This window comes from Schistosoma mansoni, chromosome 3, assembly GCF_000237925.1.
Source record: "Schistosoma mansoni strain Puerto Rico chromosome 3, complete genome".
NCBI classification, from domain to species: Eukaryota; Metazoa; Platyhelminthes; class Trematoda; order Strigeidida; family Schistosomatidae; genus Schistosoma; species Schistosoma mansoni.
The window spans coordinates 6,177,817-6,190,770 of NC_031497.1; the positions used below are offsets into that span (position 1 = coordinate 6,177,817).

A 12,954-nucleotide genomic window follows, 5' to 3' on the forward strand; every position below is an offset into this window, starting at 1 on the left:
TACATTTAGTTATGAAAGGAATCGATAACGATTAGGAATGACAAAAGTCTCATATTAAGACAACATTGAAATCGGAGCTAGAAGCATAAAGTTCAACCCGCTACATTAATACCTTATAGTATTATCTCTAATTCCCATGTCCAAAACATGCTTCAATCGACTTTGGGATCAGAAACATGAACATGGATTTAAATGAATTTACGATAGATATTCCTGACTATAAAGTAGAGGCTCCATATATTGCCCTCACAACTTCTTAGATAGTTTGTTTTCTTGTCCTATATTTCTCCTTGAAGGCTTTTGGCGCCACTGTGTTAAACATGTCTTCAGGTTTCCAAGGTAAGTCCATATCCTAACGTCTTAGCTCTCCAGAGAAATGCCGGAAGTTATATATCGGTGGTTTAGTAGAAAACATCCTCAAAGATGATTTAGTCCGCGAGTTGTCTAAGTGTGGTGAATTAGTTGATGTGTGGGTTGCCAGAAACCCACCAGGATTCGCATTCGCCGAATATGTAAGGTCATCGGATGCTGAGAAAGCAGTAAGATCTCTTAATGGTGTCAACGTTTGTGGCTCAAGAATCAGAGTCGAGTTCGCGCACGGTGGTCGTACTAAAAGCGGTAAGCACTGTTTTAAACGTATTCGAAAGATGGACTACGAATTATTTGCACGACGTAACACGGCTTCGTCTTCATTTCAATTCAGCTATCGGGTCAGCGTTTCATGGTGGTCGATCAGGTGGCAGGGGCTCATTTAGGCGCCGAAATTCCCCTCGTCACAGCAACAGAGATTCGTCATACAACGGTCACCGTTATCCTGATTACGACCAGTTTTCTTCTTTTCACTCATCAGAAGTAACCAATGCTGCGTCGGGCTACCCCTACGGGCCATCAAGCTATCAGTCTATGCTACCTTTCCTCCCGTCTGCGGAATTCATACGGTCCCTACAAAGTCATTCACGTCGTCGATCATCTCCCGGGAGAATCCCGTTACCAGTGAACCAAAGAGGACATTCTCCAATATCACGACGAAGGTAATACTTTCTACCAATGCTCACTTCCTTAGTTCTAACTCCTACTACACTATCCGTCTGGAATTTTTGATATATTTATGACGTCTATCATCACTAATAGACTACTGTATCTATCGATGTACGCTAATATGAAAGGTTTGTGAGCAAAATCGTTCAAACTTGAAGTATGGAGTTAAAGAGTGATTACGACAATGATAAGAGGAACATCGCCACTTCGTGGGACTATTAAATTGTCGACATTTAAACTCGAAGCTTCTGTTCTTTGCTAGTGTGGAAGTCATTCGTAGTCTGAAGAATCTTAAGCATCCATACCATAATTACTCGACATCGAGGCCTTATGTTTATAACTTAGAGTACTACCTGATAACCATACTTCAGTCAATATGAATCTAACAGTGGATGCTTCACCTATTCTTCGGTAAATCACCTAGAATTCAGAAGTTATCTTCGATATTTAAGTCCGCTTACACAAAATTTGACTTCAAAATCAAAAATTGGAAACTTTTACTTGAAATTAGGTTTCTCCATTACTTTATACCAACTGCGCTGCCAGTCTCTACGATGCTTATTTTTGGTTTCTTTCAGGAGTCGAAGTCCATTAGGTGTTCCAGTAGGAAGACCACGAGGTCGAAGCCCACCGGAATCATATGACGGCAGGAGTATGAGTCGCCATCTCGACATGCGCGGCCGTGGAGGCTACAGTGACTTTTCACGCTCTCGAATACCCCGGGGGCCTCGTGCAACCTATTCACCGCCTTTTGTGAGAGAAATGAATGGTAGACGTGATGAATCACGTGGACGAAGAGGTCGAGACGATCGTCGCCGACGTTGAAAAATGCTGCTGAATTCCAAGACAAAATATTTCACAAATTTGTATTCAAATGATATGAAGCTAAATGCATTTAGTTTTATCCTAACATCTAGTTCTCAAAGATTTCTTAACTGTCATAGACTTGTCTAGATGTCATCGACGTAATTGAGCGATAAATTCTTTGTTCATTCCCGTTTCCTTCCTGTATTGTATTAACAGCTGGTGGGCTCATTTTATTGAATAATGATCATTTTTACGGATAGATGAAAGTGAAAGAACAAATAATTACATCGAAGCATCTAGTTAGTCTTCTCATCCATTAATGTTTGCACTCGTCGTGGAGACCTAGTAACGTTTATTCATTGGGTGGATCTGTCAGCATATAGTAGCTGTAACTATTTGGTATCTATTTGTCAGTCTTTTTACTTCGTGCTTATCAATCAACTTGGTACTCATCAGTAGTTATGTTGCTTTGATACTTCAGTTCACAGTGCATTTCTCCGACAAGACTTCACTGTCATCTCAAAACTCATCCCATTACTTTTCAATTTAGCGGTTTCTACATAAGAATATCCAAATTGTTAGATACCATCTTAGAGTCAATTACTGATAATATCAATTTTGATTATCATTCATTACCTTTATATCTAATGAGGTCGGTTCTCTATGCTCCCAACAATCACCAAACTACTGTTGTGTGGTTGGAAGTTCACTGATCTAGAGGCCAATGTAAAGGTCTTTAAACTAAAATAAAGGGCAACTTACGATACGACGTGTTATCCAAACCCATTTCTTAGATGTTTTTCTACTACTTTCCAAATACGAAGCATCCTCGATTTAGAGCGCGTTGACTTCGCAACTTATGGCGTTCCAAATGTATCATATTTGTGAACTTTTAGCCTCGTAAACTCCAACTGTGTAGACCATTCGAAAACATGTCAGTTGCCCAAACTGCAATATGCTGATCGGATATCTCTAATAAATGAAATAATGATAAGAAGCCCTTCCACAACTTCCTGTTTAAATCACGAGACCGCTAGTTGGCGGATGCAGAAATCGTTACCACTAACTCAATCCAGCCACGTGGAGTAGTGTTTTAATGTTAATCACCCTAATTACCTACTTGTCTACATCAACGTTTATATAATCAACATAATTTTGTAACACTTAAGGAACAATCGATTAATGAGCACAAATTCACCGGACCATCTGTTTGTACATAGGTTCACGCCGTGTACTTTTTCAATTATGAAACTTCCGTATTAATAGTAAAAATATGGAGTGCTTAAGTCGTCAGTACACTAGAAGTATTTACCATCTTTGTCAGCCCACTGAGTCGATATTTTTGTCAAATTTTTCATCCAGCTGGACATAAGGTTGAACATGTACTGTTGTTGCCCACCACTGGTAAGTGATTGAATGCTCAAACAACTCATGCAAGATTCATTCAAATGGTTAAGAGTAATTGACGCAGTATTCATAAAGGTTTATGGAACGGTAAAGTTAAAGAATGAAGATTTGTGGATGAATCTTATCACATACTTAGTTCATATTTTCATTGACCGATTTGATAGGATATTAATTTTTAAGTTCTCCACCAGAAAATCGAGACTTTTTTGACTGTGTTGTGCTTAAGCCGGTCACATTAACTTGAGGTCCCTCAAAAAGTTTAGTAAAGTTCTATTTGTAACTTTTGAACTTAAATTTTATTTCCCATCACCACTCATTTTTAACAAACAGAGAAGTCTATAGATCCACTGGCGTAGTTTTAACAGTTGTGTACTTTTTAGGTTTTGTTTAGCTAGTTATGTCATGCACAAATACTGATACAAGTGATCACCAGAATAAATTTTCGCCATACGAATAAAGGGATAAAATTATGAAGAGAGATGGAGTACAATCAAAAATACTTGACTTTAAAAACACGTGAACGAGAATAGTGCACGGAAGGAGATACCATTCATTTAGAAATACAACCATGTAAACTTTCATTTAAGTAAGCCCCTCATTTCAACAAAAGACGTAGCATGAAACTACGTCAGCATGCCAATTACTCCTATTTTAATCCCTATCTAATAGTTTTTCAGGCTGCTCAGTTGCATTATCTCCAATCAAAAGGTCATGATGGGTCGGATTAGTTTTATGCTAATATACTATGAGATTACTAATCAATAAACGCTTATCTGGTTTACAAACCATGCCTGCTAATACGTTTTCTGAATTGAATTCTTCCAAGGGGTCTGAAAAACATGGAAGTCTTAATTTGTCGTCGTAATTCTCATTTTTCTGCAAATAGTGTTTCACTCTCAGATAGTACCTTGGATCTCCATTGATATTTAAGGAAAACTTTACTGTGAGTTTGGCTTGACAGGTTACTGATCGTACATTCTGATATTCTAATTCATATCAGGACCAGAACTCTACGGTCAAGTGGATTTTTCATAACCAGACGGCCGCAACTCGTTTTTTTACTCAAAAGCCATGTGTTTTAGGCTTATGAACTTATATTGGCGTATTCTGACTTGATAAAGGTTAGTCAACACTTCTACGTCTTGCGAACATATGCATAGCTTAAGGTAGGTGTGTAGTTTTTCTTATACTAAAGATGATTCTCAGATGGTCATCCCAGGAACTTAATTCAAAAACCTATAACACATTCAGAGCCGTGTCTGTCAACTACTCCACAGAGGGACCAACTACTGAACTTTTCAAAACTGAAAAAGGTTCAGTTGTATCAGTAACTTACGTCGATCCGTTCTTTTTTCCATCGAATCTATCATTTTTCTGAGGCTTTTCTCATGTATTGACGCATTGAGTGAACTGCAAGCTATGGGCATCTTCCCTCCATACCTTACACATCTTATAAATGTAAAGTAACAACGTGCTACAAATCCAAATACTCTTTGTTTAACTGATTCTTGACAAACAAAGCAGGTTTCTGACTGTCGGCTCATCGGTTGAGCATCAGCTACTAAACCACCGAATAACAAGCTTTAGTGAGTACAGTTATAAGCTCTGTTGATACTTCGTCATTTATTGTTAGGTTCCCAAATTCTGTGAGAATCATATCTAATACGTATACTTTTCTACAGATCCCAATCTCACTATCTCGGGGAATTTCGGGGAAAACCCTAAAGTTTCCCCAAGATAGTGAAATTGGGATGTTTCCGTTTCGATGGAATATTACATTACCAAATCTGTTAAATATTGTCCATTGAAAATGACTTGAAGTATATCTTTTTTACCGTGATAAAATATTTCTTGAAATGGCCTTTTTATTTTGATAATTGTCCGATTTTTCCTATTCGATCAACATTCTTGGACTGCAGTGCATTTCCTTGTAACTCATACAGTAAGACAAACCCTATCCAGTTTAAAGTACTCTTAACAGTAACTCAAGTGACATCAACAGATAATCAAATTCCCGAATGATGAGGTCTTTCAGTCAATGAAAGGTAAAAATTTAGGATCCAACAAAAATATTGCATTTGCAATACTGAGAAGTATGTTCTCTTCTAAATGGCAACATTGGCCAAATTTATTCAGCCTTATGTTTCCAGCTTTATGATTATACGACTTAAATTAATTGTAAAATGCAACTACTTCGAGTTCATTTTTCATATCTAAGGTCCTAAATGGAAGTGCAATAGTGCTACTAGTCTCTGCAAGTTCAGTGGTATTTTGTCTCTGTTTATTTGGCGTATTCGAAGTGCTTTTGAACATCATTTTTAAGCTGTAAGCGGAAAAAAAGTGATGTCAATGAAGTTCGCATATTGTGCTCTAAAACTCGTCTACATTTGTCAACTGATGTGATTAGTAGCTGTCTGTTTACTCAGCTTTGATTGTTTTTGTGTGGCTTTACTGAATAAACTTGAACCATTCTAAACTAATTAGTATTCGTTTATTAGCTTATTTTTTGAAATGTCATGTAGCTAAATGACTTGTTCGTATCGATTTAGATACCACAAAGCTGAGAAAACTAACAACTTCATAACCCCACGTGACTATAAATTCGAGTCAACACACAACACTGTGTATTACTTTGTCCTGTCATTCTATAATGGATTCCAGACAATAACAGGACCGTTTTACTTAAGAACACAAAACCAAACTCATCCATGGGGGGATCAAACGATGTACTTTTTGGAAGGCTACTTATTCGGATTAGAGTGATGTTCATTTGCTAAGCTAGACGCCCCCAAATGCCCTGGTACGGCCGAGAGTGGGGAGACAAGTCAATAACTGACACATTAGGACTAAGTGACTGATGATCGCACTTTAATAAAGTACATTATGCGACTATCAATATTTTGAATAATCCACTACTGCAACGTCCATTTGACTTCCAGTGCATTTCAGTTGCACCAGTTAATTCTCTCATTTGGCTTTTGCTCAGCATCAATATTTAGTTTTATTGTGTGCGAATTTGACGATTCCGTTAGCCAACAGTTACTGAATGCAGTCTGTATATAATGGAATAAATCCAAATATGAACCAGTCTCCCTTTGTTTTTACCAAATAAATCTTTCTGATAGATTCGCCCTTTGGAGTAGCTGGGTTTAGAAGAGAACGGAGTTGTGGTATTCATGTACCAAAGTGCAGTGAAAAATTACTGTCGGTATCATATACATGTCACTTACGTGGTCAGTTTTTCAGTAGTTGATTATACACAGTAATAATAATTGGTCACAATTATCTAAGTGGTACTGATTTTTAACATTCAAATGGGAAAACTATCTATTGGCACACAACCGTGATGGGTACCTAAAAAATGAGAGATTGCACTCAACTTGTATTTCCTTTTATGTCTGAATAAGAATACTTAATTTATGCCAAAAGTCAGTTGTATTGCTAGTATGAATTGGATTTATTTCATTTTATTAAATGCATACCTACCTATGTGCGGTGGCGCTCCCCACTGATTCATTTTGTCAGGCCGCTCTATTCTCCTTTAGCATTTCATATGCCTTGAAATTTGACTAGGACTTGTTCTAGAGTCTGGTATTATATTCCATAGTAATTCAGCAAATAAGCGGTGTCAAAATCCTGAAGTGTAAAGTCTGTTTTTTGAAAAAAATAATCTGATGAAAATAAGCAAAAGTATATCTCACAACTAATCAAATAAGATAGTTTTTTGAACAATTAAGTCTCGGATTTTTATTACCAGGCTCTACTAGTTAAAATACCTTTTGATTACTATGCAGTAACAGGAATTTGTTGAAATGATCTAATGAACCACGAAGTGATATACTAAGATTGTTTTTCTCACTGATAACAGGATAAGAGAGGTATTTTATACATCGAAACTTGAATGTAGTTAGATATAGTATCTATGTACCTGGGAAATTCTATGATTGTAATGACTATTATTAGCTTTGGAAAGTGAATAAAGCATTGGTGGTTGAAGTCTGTTCAAGGCTATTAGAAACAGTCTCCGCGAACTAGAGGCTGAAGCGTTTGTCAGAATATTCTGTGGTACAGTTCAACTGACTTCCGTCTATTGAGTCGTCCTTGACTCGAGTACTGCTTAATTAGGCCACTGATATCATATCCGTGATCCGTATTGAAGTTAAATTCACTGGGAATGCTGCAGCGGCGAATGAAGTAATTAATGACAATTTGCATTCAGAGCTGTCGTTTTTCGATCTTGGTAGTACCATTGCAACTACGAGATCTCTGTCCCAAACCTTCCACCTACCAAAGTTCACGAAGTCAGTTCGTCTCACCAGTCTTCCCCTAATGGAGCATATATCAATAAACGGTCAGAATATTTAGACCAGGTTCGTTTTAGGTGCTTTAAAAAGTCTTAAGATATGATAACCCAAGACTTTTGTTATCAACGAAGGGTCTAGTTGCTGTATAGTGCTGAAAGATACTTCTTACCTTCTGGTCTCATTTGGTGACAAGTAGTAAGACCAAATCTTTCTTCAATAACAATAAAATTTCACTACATTCTGAAGGCCCCCAAAAGACAAAAAAACAGTTTGCTTCAGTACATAGTAAAGTTGCCCTACGTATTGGTCACTATCCGTCCACAAACTACGTTGGCTTCGATTCGCTGGTAACTGATCATTTATCTCCATTTGTCAAACTCGTGTTTGGTACCACAAGGTATGTGGGGCAACTGAAAACGGATATGTTGCTCAACATTGTGTTACGTTTTTCGGGACGGATGTCCGACAAAGTCGTTGAAACTAAGCATGAAAAACCCGTACTCGATCAAAGTTGTATTTCATAGCATATGTTTGTGGGTAAACCAGTTAAGTCCTGTTGTGGTGTATGCTACTTATGTCGAAAAACATAGCACGTAACACCAATCAGAATTGGAATGCATGACAGAAGGCCTAGGAGATCGAGTTGAAGAAAAACGAAGAGAAATATAAAGGAATTGCAAATTGGAAGAATCATACTGAACGGAAAGGATAATTGACGGAAGTTTTGCTAATGAAGTATTGAATGTACGGTTTCCATATTTTACAAGGATATTCTGTAATTTTGTATTAAACAATAAATTTTTCCCCAACTGAATGTTCGTTCATCACACTGGTCTCATTTATAAGGTTCTAAACTTGATAAAACATGGGCCACTCATATTGACTCGCTGCGTACTTCTGTTTACAGTGGTGACAACAATATTGATACATGATATATCTACCTATCTACCAGCCCACTTTCTCTTGTGGAACAGGATATATAGGATGTGGCTAGCGTCCGATTTCAACACAAATACCAGAATATATCCCAACATCTTACCACAAGGACTATAGAGATGCAGCTAAAATCTCCAAGTTAGTGCTGACTGTGACACGGTCCGATCATTTTGTGAATTGTGCCCTAACCACCACTCAGCGTCTCCTAATCTCTACAGGCAGATGGTCTTCTCTCTACCACAGCCAGATATTGCTAATGGTGTCTGTCCGCCTAATCTGGATACCCTTAACTTCCTGATGATGATCGTGGAAGTCCTTCAAGTTTCAGCTCAGCACAACACTATTTTGACGGGTTTTTAAAATTCTGCCTTTGATGTTATGCGAGAGTTGTTTTTAGTCCAGGATATTCAATTGTAGGGACACTTTCCTTGCTTTGCCAATTCATGCCTTCACGTTTGCACCAGATCTTCGTTGTTTATCAATGATGCTAGCTAAGTACTTGAATGCTCCCAAGTCTTCCAGAGCTTCGACATCATGTGTGATGTGGTTGCTGCTTGCTGTGTTGTACTTTAGAATCTTGTTTCTCCCTTGTGAATACTGAGGTGTGCTGCTACAGCATCCGCTACTGGACTGGTGGGCTTCTGTATTTGTTGTTATATTTAAATACCGCCAGAAAAAATATATTGAAGATCCCAGATTGATCAACGTCACAGGTCCTAGTTCTTTGGGGCGACTTCGATACATAAGTTTCGCAGTAAATCACTGACAAATAGCATAAACAATCATCAAAGGTTAAATTGCTGAATCTTGGAAATAATTTTCTGTCCTTGTCATCATCTATTATATTTTGTTGTTGTTTATTTATTTGTCTCTTTGCCGTTCTATCTTTTTGTGCTGTGTCTACTACTTTTGTTGTCCAGCCATACGAGACTTTATGTGTATTAAACGAAAATAAATTAAGCGGCCCCAGGTTCGAGCTCCACCACAGCAACTTCGATCTAAGTTTAGTAATAAATATAGCTCATAATTGGATAGACAAACATGTATGTGATAGATGATTGGCATAGAACATACTGTTACTAATTTATGATTTGATTAACCTATTTGAATCAATATCTAGTAGGTTAATTCAAGCCTTCTTACTAAGTTGTATTTTCCTAACATTTATAAAAAGTGGTCACTACTAAAAAGAGATCCCAACAAGTTTGAAGAAACTGTCAAATTCCTTTAGACTCCTAAACTTAACCCAACTGTTATTAGTTATTGATGCAATTATTTTTCAAATTATTTGAATGTGACCATTTCACTGAATTTCACAATAGTCCGAATTCACTTGCGTATTAGTAATCATTGTCATTCCATTCTATTTGTGTTGGTATCAAGTCAGATAACGGGGACCGTCTACTGCAACTGTGCTCAGACTACAACCTGTTTCTGGCTAGCTCTAGCTACCGGCACAGTCATCGCCGATCTGCCACCTAGCGCCCTCCATCTGCATCTCAAGCCTAGACTCAAATTGATCACATCGCGATCAGCTACCGCTGGTGTGGTTGTGTACAAGACTACTGCTCCGTACAACCCATTGAAGCCCGTTGGTCTACTCCGGATGCCCGTGAGTTTGACCATAAACGACGACTTACGTAAAGAAGTTGGGCAAAGCTTGCGTAAGAACCGAGAAGTCTGGTGGTGGGAGCATGCCAATGAGTTGGAAGCAGCAGCTGCGTCTAGTAACTGCCGAAAGCTCTTTCAACTCATCCGAGCCACTGGCAGCAGGAAGTCTGGTGTGAGCAAAACAATTTGTGAAGATGAAGGGATGCCACTCACTAATATCTATCGACGTCTTGGACGATAGACAGAGTTTTTCGAGGGGCAGTTCAACTGGTCTGCTGCCCTGGCAATATCGATTTTATTTTACTTATTTAAACACTTATGTATTGGAACAAGGAGGCACCAAATATGTATGCGCCACACAAATCATTTGATTTGTGTCAGGGCTGGGATACTGACCGGGTGCCCAGACAGAAGCAGGTGGTTTTCTTAGAGGGCCACTTTCGGAGCCTTCGACGTAAAGGTTTGATCGACAAGGCAGTGGAGCAACGTTACGAGATGCAACCGCATGGTAGCCGGTAACCAATAATTGGTTCTCATATCGTTTGTTCTCTTAGGATCCTGGAGCCCATGTTCAACATTGGTTTAAAATAAGGGTTTTCCAACTTTTCTAGGTGGACCTTCCATTTCCATTAACCCGGTTGAAGTGCCGGACAATCTCTTTTCGTCCTCTCAATTTCGTAAACAACAGTAATTCCGCGAGAAGGCAGTGAGTAGGACTTCCCTGACAGTGGCTGTATATGCGTGGCCATGTGAGAGCATTTCGAGAGGGAGGGTTGACTCTTCCCACCCTCAGCCGTACTAGGGCATTTAGGGGCAACATCGACTGTCCTGCCCTCCATGGCCTGTGACGACTGATCCACCAAATGAGGCGTAAGTCTGTAAGGAATTCCAACTCTTGAAACGTCACAAATCAACAGGCCCAGATGACTCCCGGCCCTTTTTAAAGATGGTGGTGACTTTCTGGTTAACGAACTGACCGCGTTGTTCACAAAGGTTTGGCAGTTAGAGAGTGTTCTAACATCGTGGAATGAGTCGATAGTTGTCCCTATCTTTAAAAAATATTCACTTCGTTTCTGTAACTATCGGGGAATAAGTCTACTCCCGTTTGAGTTCAAACTATTGGCTTCCGTCAAAATCCGAGAAAGATTGGCTCCCTAGGAACAGGCTGGTTTTCGTTCTGGTTGAGGATGTATTGATCATATCTTCACAATCCACCAAATGTTAGAACACCGTCATACTTATCACAGGCCAACAATCATAGTGTTTCTTGACATCAGGGCTGCCTTCGATTCGTTGGACAGGACTGTCCTCTGGGATTGTCTACTGAAGAAGGATGTACCTGAGAAGTTTATTAACATCTTAAAGACCCTGTATACGAACACCTCAGGCAGAGTGAGGGCATACAACCACCTTTCTCCCTTGTTCCATTCGAGCAGTGGGGTTAGGCAGGGTTGCCCGATCTCGCCATTCCTCTTCAACTTTGCCATCGACGACATCCTGGAAACAGCTCTGATGGATGTAAGTAATGGCGGTGTGGATATGTTGCCTGGAGAACGACTTCTCGACCTTGAGTATGCGGATGATATTGTCTTACTATGCGATGACACCCAAGGCATACAATCCGCACTTAATCAGTTGGCAGTGCCCGTATGAACGATGTGCTTTGCACTCTCCAAGTGCAAAGTACTCCTCCAAGACTGGCAGGATTCTAATCTCGTACTCACCCTGGGTGGTTAGCAGATTGAAGTAGTAGAGAAAGTTTGTGTCTCTAGGTAGCTACATAAGTGCTGGTGGTGGCGTAAGTGATGAAACTGATTCACGTATAGCGAAAGCCAAAGCGACTTATGCTAGTCTGGGCCATCTTTGGCGCCTTTGTGATGTTAGTTTGGCTGTAAAAGGTCGGGTCTTCAACGCGTCGGTGAGAGTAGTTTTGCTCTATGCTTGTGAAACCTGGCCTCCGAGTTGAGGATGTTAGACGACTCTGTGTTTGGTCATCGTTGTCTACGAATGTCGCCCCAAAGAATTCCACGTCGTGCATTATTTGCCGACGCTGGGACTGGTTGGAAAAAGCGGAGAGGTGGTCAGTGTATAACATAGTGTCTTGGTATGACGGAAAGCTGTACAGGACTCGCTTCTGTTGATCCTTCATGACTCCCTAGTTGGGGTTCTAGAGATTGTGCAACATAGTGGCTTAAGACATGACTCAGAATAGAAGTCAGTGGCGATCCTGCTGTAACTTTCTTTTACTTCATAAAAATACGAACGCGACTTCTTTGACTGAAAGAATTCTTCCTTGTTGTACTTTACAAACTTAACTGCTTCTCCAATTATTATTATTTCACTATCATACACTAATTTCTGTTCGTTATTGTTCCCCTTTTTCTTATACGCACCTTACATTCTCTATTTCTTTAGAGTCTCATAGTTATTGTGGCGCATATGTATTTGGTGCTCCTTTGTACCAATATTTATGTGTTCAAATAAATAAAAGCACATCAAATCTTATTCAAACATCAAAAATTATTGAAAAATAAATTTAACTCACAAACATGAGAATGTATTTTCTGCTAGACTGTCGGGAAATATATTGATTGATATAGGAGAAATTGTTGACAGAAAAGTAAAAAGATTCTGTTCAACTGATTAGAAAGATCATATTATATAATAACTTTTTACAAATTCCAATTCATTCTGTTAGCATTTGTTTACAATAGTTGTATAACACAATTCATCACAAGTAAGAACATTAATTTTAAGCAGAGATAGATGGTGGTTTGCAGTGGAATCCAAAATACGCGTCTCGTCATATTTAGGACTCATTTGGTAGATGTACCTACATCTGAGTTGATGT

At 39.0% G+C, this 12,954-nt stretch overlaps 1 protein-coding gene across 2 annotated transcripts; it reads left to right on the forward strand.

Moving 5' to 3' along the window:
• Nucleotides 1-308: 308 nt before the first annotated feature.
• Nucleotides 309-2,068, forward strand: Smp_086600.1 (putative arginine/serine-rich splicing factor; the record flags this gene model as incomplete). Of its 2 annotated transcripts, XM_018799026.1 has the most annotated exons (4): nucleotides 310-339; nucleotides 373-618; nucleotides 704-1,031; nucleotides 1,617-1,863. In XM_018799026.1, exons 1-4 carry the CDS (start codon nucleotides 321-323, stop codon nucleotides 1,861-1,863), a joined length of 840 nt encoding a protein of 279 aa, XP_018650857.1. In that variant the 5' UTR covers nucleotides 310-320. The 2 variants fall into 2 exon arrangements, with proteins under 2 accessions (XP_018650858.1, XP_018650857.1); XM_018799027.1 differs by having other exon boundaries at nucleotides 309-339; nucleotides 373-1,031; nucleotides 1,617-2,068.
• Nucleotides 2,069-12,954: the final 10,886 nt, after the last annotated feature.